Below are 10,230 nucleotides of genomic sequence, written 5' to 3'. Positions count from 1 at the left end.
AATCTATAAATAATCTAATAAACTTTTTTAAACAAAATAATATTGTCACAGCATGAACAATTAATTATTACAATTTACAATCAAATCAAACACTATATAATCTATTCAAAACCAAAGGGGTTTTAGTCTATATAATGGTATCCGATGTTGTCATCCTTCCTTGAAGTCGAAAGTTTAAATATCAAAATAGATATAGATGAAATAATTTAGGAGTAATTTAATATATTTGCCGTTTAAAAAAAATTATTATTCATTCAAAACATAGGTGCAACCGTGCAAATAATTCATAAATATTGTATCTTATATTACCAAAAATACAAGAGAAACGATAAAAAAATTCTCAATCTCCGTGAATTTCTGATTATTTCTAAAACAAAATTGTCAAAGGAAGGAGACAATTTTTTCTGTTAACGATAACCGACACGTGTCAGCTTCCAGGTTGTCTGTTTTTATCCGCTTTTCTTCATTTTGGTCACCCTCAAATTCGCATGAAAGCTCTCACTCCCCACCATCCGCTCTCTGTGATTTCCAATTCCAATTCCAACCTCTCTCTGATTACTCATTCTTTGATCTACAGAAGGCTATTGATTCATCTGATACCTCGCCGGATAACACCGATAATGGCTGCAACTTGTTCCACAGACGATTATTTGATGACAACTTTATTTTGGTAAGAACGATTTCGACATGTTAGATCAACTTCGACGTTATATTGGAAATCTGGCTTTGAAGGAGAATTGAAAGCTTGTTGTATCAGGAATTCAGGCGTAATTTCACTTTCGATGTTTGTTCGGAATTCGATAGTACGATGATCAGATCGTTCACTGTTTATCGGCTTTAGGTAATTAGCTTGGTTTACGTGTTTCATTAATCGGTGGTGTACTGGTGTTATCAGAGGAGTTTTGGTGTTGATTATTGTGAGATTGTTCGTGGCTAGACCTGTGAATAGAGTCTGTGAAAAATCATCTAAAGTGGCGAAAATGGATTTGAGTACGGCGGAGGAAGAATCTAATTCAGATCAAATCGTGCATACACCGCCGGAAATCGATTGGGAAATGCTCGATAAATCAAAGTTTTTCTTCCTCGGCGCCGGACTTTTTTCATGTGTCTCCGCCACACTTTACCCCGTCGTCGTATTGAAAACCCGGCAGCAAGTTTCTTCCTCCCATTTATCAAGTCTTAAGACGGCGTTCTCGATTCTCCGGTATGAAGGTTTCCGAGGACTCTACAGAGGCTTCGGGACTTCACTGATCGGAACAATTCCAGCTCGAGCTACATACATGACAGCACTAGAACTCACCAAGAGTAACGTCGGAACGAGTATTATCAAACTAGGGTTTCCTGAGCCTACCGCCGCCGCCATTGCCAACGCGATGGCCGGACTCAGCGCAGCATTAGCGGCACAACTCGTTTGGACACCGGTTGATGTGGTGAGTCAAAGACTCATGGTCCAGGGAAACGACTACAGCAATCAGAAAATCTCCACTTCTGATCAGAAATCAAACAAATACATGAACGGGATCGATGCTTTTCGAAAGATTCTCAACACCAATGGGCCAAGAGGTTTGTACAGAGGTTTTGGCATATCGATAATGACATACGCACCTTCAAATGCAGTTTGGTGGGCCTCATACTCTGTAGCTCAAAGACTTGTGTGGGGTGGAATTGGATCATATATGTGTAACGAAAACGAAAACGGTGGTGTGGTTGCATTTACACCTGATTCAAGAACTGTAATGGCAGTTCAAGGTGTGAGTGCAGCCATGGCAGGTGGTGTTTCAGCTTTAGTTACAATGCCTTTGGATACAATCAAGACAAGATTGCAGGTTCTTGATAGCAGTGACGACAACAATGGGAGGAAAGTCCCAACTATTGGTCAAACCGTGAGGAATTTAGTAAGAGAAGGTGGGTGGATGGCTTTTTATAGAGGATTAGGTCCACGATGGGCTTCCATGTCTATGTCTGCAACCACCATGATTACAACTTACGAGCTTCTCAAACGTCTCTCCACTAAGAATCAAGAAAACTTGATACGATGAAATAAGAAATACAAAATTACAAGGTACCCAAACCCTCTCTGGATCTTAGAAATTGCACTATCTTGATTTCATTTTGTCTGTCCTGCTCATAATTTGTTCTTAGTTTTATGCATGTTTATGTGATTACAGGATTAGACTTGAGGTTCTTCATATTTTGTTCATATGAGATTATGATATATACAATGTCACTATTTACATAATTGAAATCCCAACTAGTTTGCCACTTTGTAGCATCTTTTTCATTTTTGCGATTTTAGATAATGGATTAGGAAATGGGAATCTGAAATAATATTGTATCTTGGTTGGTAGGGGTCCGGGACCTCCTTTGGGGGGATTGAGATTGGGATTTTATACTTTTATTTATGATATAAGTATTAGATTACATTATCCATAAAAAAGTTGAAGAAATTTTGGAATTTTGTACCTTGACAAATGAGTTTGGTGGGAGTGGGACTAGCTGTCAACGGGAATTGGGAACTGTTTTTTTTTTCTTTTTTTTTTTTTTTTAAAGTTTGTATATCACAAGTGGGATGAATCTTTATTAAACTTTTTTAATATTTAAAGTGGATAACTATCTTGCGTCGACATCGAATTTTTATTTATTTAAATTGTAACTGGAAAGTCTGAAATAATAATATAATAATGATTTTTAAAATTATAAAAGTAAAAATTAAATAGAAACGTCCACATGCAACCACATGGACATAATATGTAGGGATGTGTATTTGGAACAAGACAGTTTTTTTTGGACCACTCCTATTTGGGAAAAAATTTTGGACTTTAGACCGGCCTGTGTTGAGGATTACTAGTTCCAGGTTTGGGTTTTTCGGTTTCTTGTATCCGTTGGACTGATACAACATTATATGCATACGGTACAACTCGTTGAAGTCATACTCAAAATTAGTTTACCTGTTACGACTATAAGGGTGAACATTTGGACTGAAATACAAAATAAACAACTTTGAAGAAACATTTAATATGGTTGGAAGAGGGACAAAATAGAATACTATGCACTGTATTTTAGTTCCGATTGGAACAAAATAGAACAAAATTTAAAATGACAAAAAAAAATACATATTAATATCGCATGTAACCTACGATTTTGCTCTTTCTCCTTCTTAGTTTCCTAGTTATTAAATACTTTCACACGATATGAGAGTTTTACGTTTTTTTTTTCTTTTTTCAATTATAACCATCCACTAACTTGGAAGATCTCGACATGAATCTGTTGATGATGTGAAGAACACGAGGGGGTAACCTCTATTCCCTTTTTGATTATATACATAAAATTTATTGAAATATATGTGACATGTATCGGCTATAACAAAAAATATGGAACTCTAGGACAATATGGTAATTTGGACATCAAGTTTTGTTCTTTGTTTTGTGCTAACCTTACCAGACACTTTATAAAAATCAGTTCAGTTGTATTCTTCTATTATGTCCGGTCCATATCCCAAACACTACCTAAATGAACCTATATGTGAACGATATCAAATTTCTATACTAGTTTATTGATCTATTTAATACAGTCATAAGTTGAATGACTAAAATATCAAATTGTATAAATATTGGTTGTCTTTTTTATACATTAATCCAAACAAAATATACATATAATAATCTAAAAAGTTAAATTTACTTTTTAGTTTGCAAGGCAACATTCTTTGGACAAAATGTTTCAAATTACTTTCTCTCTTAATGTTAGACAGGATAAAACGAAACTGCGTTTGACACTAAGACTAAGACTGCTATCAATCAAATGGAAATCTTTTGTTTTGTCTCACCAAATACAAATACAAGATGGAACATGTTGATCCTTTGTTTGTGCAAAAGACATATCATCGCCCCCATGTTTACATACAAAAACCTAAACATAGTTGTATTTTAAAGAAAGATTAAAATTCCTAAAAACAGACAAGACAGATTGGTTTGAAAACGAGATTACTGAACTGAATTATACACCAACTGAGGTCCCCACTAAAACATTATCATCACCAACAATTTTCAACAACAGAGTTAGAAAGAGAGAGAGAGAGAGTAGTAAAAAGTAAAAACAGTAAGTAAGTAAAAGTAATAGAGATCAAGGGCGAGCTCTTTTGTTGCTGCAAGATGGACACTTGTACTGCTTAATGTGTTCAGCTCTAGCTGGAGTGATCTTGACACACTTTCCATGAAACCACTTCTCACAAATATCACAGCATATCCAAAACTCATCCGATGCATAATTCTCTCCGCATGCTCCACACAATGTCTCCCCATGCTCATCCTCATCCTCTTCATCATCCTCTTCATCATCCATCTCCAATCCCATTCCCATTCCCATTCCCATTCTCATCCCCCCTTCATTTTCATCTTTCAGTGCTGCTGCTGCTGCTAGGGGATGTTGCTTTGGGTACTTCCCATGAGACTCTGGCTCCCGCTGCAATGACTAAATTCAAAACGGTCAATACAATAAATAGCAACCTACTTTCATTTCTTTATATTAATCTAATGTCCTGATCACAATTTTTTTTAAGAAAAAAAATATATATGGAAGTGTGTTGCTATCTTTTGCATTTAGCCCTTTAATTTATTGTATGCACAAAGAACAAGTTGAGGTAATGATTTGTTTACCATTTTTGAGTTTGACTTGGATTTGGTGCTACTGTGATTAGAGACTGCAGTTTTTTCCTTCTGGGCTTTCTTTGCGATACCACTTACAATTTCAAATATTGTCGGGAGATCATTTATCATGTTAAACAATCGCTTCCTGCATATCATTAAAAAGGTAAAAAATTGAGACATAAATCTAACATTATCAAGATTTTCAGTGTTGCAAGATCTCCATATTAGATAAAAACTCCATTTTCCATAATAAAAAAAACACACACTTTCTTTTTACGGATGATAAACCTTCGAAGATTATGTAACAGCACAATCTAAACATTATTTTGCATAAATTGTATTATATTACTTCTAATAAAATATATTAAGTACAAGTAACTTTGTTCCACTTATACGTATCGGAAGAAAAATACAAACATGACATGGTAAAAAGATAAAAGGTAAGAAAACAAGAAAGTAAAGTAGGTTGTGTAAAAACAAAAAAGGGTATAACTATGATTTACCTATCAGCTTTATCAAATCCAAATCTGGCACCAAAATAGAAGGCAACAGAAAGCAACCAAGCATCGCTATGAACAGCAACCAAAGATAACCAGTCTTTTTCTTGCATTCCATCTCTAGCAAAATTAATACCCAATGCTGGTTCTGGGAGTTCTGGTGGCACCTCTTCAGCAGGCAAATTCACCTCCCATTGCTCACTAGGAAAACCATACAAACACAAATTCTCCTTTTCTGTACAACACAAAAACAATAATTGTTCACATCAAAAGAACAAAACGAAAACAATAATAAAAACGGAAAAACGAAGCCTCATTGATTTTACACATAGCATGAATCTTTTAGTATGATAATGCTTATGTAAACATTAATATATGCTTCTTAAACAGATCCTGTAAACATTACTCAAAGTAGTTGATGACAATTCATTAGGATACAAATGTATTTCCAATTAGAGTAACATGATTCATGAACACACCTCATTAAGATACCAATCTTGATACCAAAATCCCTAAAAGTGACCTAAAAGAAGTAAATTATATACAGCTTTCATACAACTGAGTCTTTGAACCATAGAGGCGTAGACCAAACCTCCGTTGCATATAATTGGAAAATATAAACCACTAGATTACATAATTTAGCAAATTTGTAGATAAAATCGCAATAATCCATTGCATAATGAAGGTGACCTAATTTACAGTTACAGGTAATGATGTAACAGTAGACGCTGCAAAGTGCAAAAGATTACCAAATACGGATAAGATGCAGACAATTAATCAACGAGTGATGTTTTTTTTATGTGATTAAGCGTCTGGATTTTTTTTGTTATTTTTTTTTAGCTCGGTGCATGAAATTGACATGCAGGAGAAAGGATTTAATAGAAGTAAAGTGACGCGCAAGGATAGCGATAGAAAGAACCCTAACCTGGATCACACTGGTGGTAAAATTCTTCAACATCTGCAAAATTAAGTAGAGAAGTTTAGATTATTTAAACGAAAAATCGGTGAACGAAGTAGATAACCGATAGAAGAAAAAGACAAAGCATAATCTCACCGGTGGTAAGAGCTTTGATCATTCCGGCACGACGACCTTTGAAATCCCTAAAAACCTCCTCCACTGTGCGAGGATTATACGGCGTTGCTCCTCCTCCCTCCATCTTCTTCTATGAAGATTGCAAGAAATTTAAAATGTAGAAATCGAGAAAAGAACTCTTCGGTGAAACCAGTAGCGAATTACAGAGAGAATACGAGTGTCGAGTAGCAGAAGAACAGTGTCTTTATGCAGAGAGGTCCAGCACTTCCCCCCCCTTTGTGTAGTTTAGGAGAAGGAAAAGCAACACGTACGAGAGAGACGAGAAGAAGGCGGATTTGAATCTAATGATAGAAGAGGTGTTTAACTATATTTGATTTATGGGTGATGAGTCCGAGAAAACAAAATCCCAATTTTGGACTTTCTTCGTCCTTTTAAGCGGTGCCCTAATTTGAGAGGGGAATAGGAAGACCTTTTATAACTCCCCAAATGGGAAAAAAAATAATATTATACTTTTGTTTTAAAAATAAATTTAATGTTTTAATGAATACTGTTTAAGAAAATATTTAACTATTAATTCAAATACTCAAGGACAAATATCTAAAAAAAAGAAAAGTTGGTCTATCTTCGTAAAAGTTCATTATTAATATTTGCATAATTACGTGGCATATATTAAGTATCTAGTTTTTTGAACTCTTAAATTTAAAAAAAAAAAAAATCATTTTATAAAGTCTTAGTTTTTGGATCAAATAAAAAGCTTTAAATCCAAAAGTTTTTCAATTAATCTTTTTAGCAAAAAAAAAACTCTTTTAGATTTTAATAAATTGATTTAAATATCATTTAAAATAAATAAATATTGCTCATACGTTTTGTCAATTATCTTATATGATTAAATATAAATGCATTTTATATATTTATTTGAAATAACTATATCAACAGATTTTATAATTTATTAATGTTCATCTAACGAGATAATAAATATTTATTATATGAATTTATAACCTAAGATTAATATTTACAATAATATTGATTTTTATTTAAAACTACGAAACACTTGTAATATGTAAAAAGTATTTATCATGGATTCTTACAAAACTTAGAAGTCTTATTTATTTTATTTGTAAGAAAATCATCATTTACTAATATGTATAAAAACTTTTTTTACTAATTGAGAAGTTCAACCGGTATATATGGTATTAACATTTGAAAGATTTTTAACTTCTGATAATTATAGTTTAAAATAATTAATTTATCATCATTAATTTCAATTTTAGTTTATATACATATATCATTTTATGTAATTTTACTATTTCAAAAGCTTCTAACTATTTCTGTTGAACACCCTATAAAAATAAAAGTTACAACTTTCAGCTTCCAATTTTCAGTTACTTTGGTCAAACACGTCCAAAAACATTTATAAAGTTTTTATTTGATGTTATTTACTTTAAATTCGATCAAAATGATGTGAAAAAAATGGTAAAACATATTTTAATTTAATTTTGAGCTTAATAATTAATTAAAATATGATTTAAAAGTCTTTTTTTTCTTCTAGATAAATATTATATAACAGTAACTGATTAAGTTTATTTCATGATGTTATCTTAAACTTTTTTTATTTCATTAATATAAAATTGGATTATATTAAGATGTTTACGCATTTAGTGTATGCCTAGATAATGATATGATGGTGACATACAATTATGTGACGATATATTTGAACAACTTTCTTATATAATAGTCAAATTTTAATTTAGGAAGGTTACAAATTCGGTTAAGAAGAAGGAACTTATAATAATACTGTAGCTGCTAATGGTTATTTTTGCTGATTAATCTTCTATCTTGAACATTTATCAAATTCCATGAATATGATTATATCTAGTGTGATGTATGTAATAGAAATGGTTTGTGTATATACTTTCAACGATATATTGAGCCACTTATCCGTTCTCATTCAATCACGACGCCTCAATTTTTTGAAGACATTTAACCATTACAGTTTAAGTTTTGTTTCATTATGAAACTTTATATCATTGTATAAACCAATGAAACGAAGGTTGCTACATAAGATGGCTCATGTCCTAAAAAAAATTCAAACCTAATTTAAATTTGATGCATTTGTCGATCTCAATCTTTTATATCTACATGTTAGTAAGTTATATATTCTGATGAAATATCATGTTGAATAATAAATAATGAGGAGTCTTCAATATTACAACTTTGTAAATGAAAAAGTTTAAGAATATAGGGTTTCAATTTTTCTACATGGCATCTCTATCTTTTCTCTTGTATCTTACTCTTTTTCTATAACATGTTATATATGGGTATTATACAACATATCATTGAGGATCTAATGAACATTTAGTATCCTCAATATTTAAAATGCTTTTAAGCCTACCAATAAAAGACTTTGAGATCCTTTGTCAGATTGTTCTTCTAGTCTATATAAGACAGTCAGAATCGAATATTTTCATATAGTTCCATTCTCTCATGTCTAACAACAACCACATGAACTAAGCATGCATGTCACACGCATCTTCCAGGCATTAATTGTGTTTTTAGTCGATCAACTAATTCCAAAATGATTAAATCAATTATTAAGTTAACATATAAAATTTGGGAACCTAATTGCAACCGATAGATTTCATATATAGTCATTATGGTAAAATATCATCCCAACATCCTACCATGTCTTAGCTAAATCAATATCAATAAAATGTTTGTATTGACAATGCACAAATTAAAAATGGTTTATACATGTAATGAATTATAATTAAGGAACTTAGATTATAATTTAGGGCAAAATCATACTTATTGAACAAGTCTCAAATAACTTGATGCAATCATTAATGGAGGAAATATTTCCTAAAAACTACTACATAATAAGATATTAAAGGTCAAATTTAACCCTAAATATATGTAAGTACTTCGATTACAAGAATAAATATGTATTAATCAATATGTAAGTATTTCAATGATGAGAAAGAAGTATTTATATATGTATATCTATATGTACATGTATACATACACATACACACACACACACATATATATATATATATATATATATAATTTTATCTACTATAAATGATGTATTTCTACCTGTACTATAGTCATTTGAAATATTCATAACTTTTTACTTTCACTTAATTAAAAACAAACCACTCAAGAATTTTTCTTTTAACGTATGATACTTAATGTTAATTATGAGAGCAATTGAGAAATATATATATATATATATATATATATATATATATATATATATATATATATATATATAATTCATATTGATAGATTATGTTTGTAGGGTTTAGAGAGTTGTGGGTGGTTTTATGGTAGATTAGATACTTTAAACAAAGACATAATGTCATAAAGCCTTTAAGTTTGACAGAAATGTTTGGTTTTACCCTTTTGCGTATTTATGGTTCATTAAATCTAGAATTTTACAAAAAAAAAAATTGTTTTACCGTTTTGTGTATCTTTGGTTCATTAAAGTCCTTTAGTTTAGAAAAAATGTTTGGTTTGTTTGGTTTTACCTGATAAACTTGCAAAAATTATTGAATTGGAAAAAAAAAAGTTGCAAACCTCCAACATTAATAAACCATAAAAACACAAAAAAGATAAAACTTAATATTTCTACCAAACTTAAGGATTTTTATGTCATTAGTCCTTAAACAAAAGAAGATTGTTGGTTTGAAAAAGCATACCAAAAGATATGATGCCAAAGATGCATAAGAGAATATATGATGTCAAAGATGCAACCTAGATGCATATAGATCTATAAAAGTTTTCTAGCTGAATTTTCTCAAATTTTTATTAGTTTTTTTATTATTATTTTATTGGTTCATGATTTATTTATGAGAAATGGTTGGAAATATTTTGTTTTGATCACACAATTTGTAGTTCTAACTTCCACATTAAAATTCAAATATTTAATTAATTAATATTGATAAACAATGATGCATTTAAATTTATATTTTTAAATATTATACTAATATATTTATATTAAAGTGTTCATCGTCATAAACTAAATGCAAAAACTTTACAAAATAAATAGAAAATG

At 31.0% G+C, this 10,230-nt stretch overlaps 2 protein-coding genes across 4 annotated transcripts; one reads left to right on the top strand and one right to left on the bottom strand.

Annotated features, from left to right (window-relative positions):
• The first annotated feature begins 478 nt into the window (after positions 1-478).
• LOC145102874 (uncharacterized) lies at positions 479-6,577 on the top strand. 3 transcript variants are annotated; one of them, XM_079040372.1, is made up of 2 exons: positions 479-2,062; positions 6,006-6,577. In XM_079040372.1, exon 1 carries the CDS (start codon positions 981-983, stop codon positions 2,037-2,039), a length of 1,059 nt encoding a protein of 352 aa, XP_078896498.1. In that variant the 5' UTR covers positions 479-980; the 3' UTR covers positions 2,040-2,062; positions 6,006-6,577. The 3 variants fall into 3 exon arrangements, with proteins under 3 accessions (XP_078896498.1, XP_078896499.1, XP_078896497.1); XM_079040373.1 differs by lacking the exon at positions 6,006-6,577 and adding an exon at positions 3,251-4,329; XM_079040371.1 differs by lacking the exon at positions 6,006-6,577 and adding an exon at positions 2,169-2,262.
• On the bottom strand, positions 3,964-6,333 carry LOC145102875 (PHD finger protein ALFIN-LIKE 5-like). Its single transcript, XM_079040374.1, has 5 exons — positions 6,195-6,333; positions 6,066-6,098; positions 5,147-5,375; positions 4,653-4,788; positions 3,964-4,467 (listed from the first exon to the last, which is right to left on the bottom strand). Exons 1-5 carry the CDS (start codon positions 6,295-6,297, stop codon positions 4,120-4,122), a joined length of 849 nt encoding a protein of 282 aa, XP_078896500.1. The 5' UTR covers positions 6,298-6,333; the 3' UTR covers positions 3,964-4,119.
• Positions 6,578-10,230: the final 3,653 nt, after the last annotated feature.

Source organism: Lactuca serriola, chromosome 4 (genome assembly GCF_051521515.1).
Source record: "Lactuca serriola cultivar US96UC23 chromosome 4, Lser_US96UC23_V15, whole genome shotgun sequence".
NCBI classification, from domain to species: Eukaryota; Viridiplantae; Streptophyta; class Magnoliopsida; order Asterales; family Asteraceae; genus Lactuca; species Lactuca serriola.
This window is presented reverse-complemented; position numbering and strand designations above follow the sequence as displayed.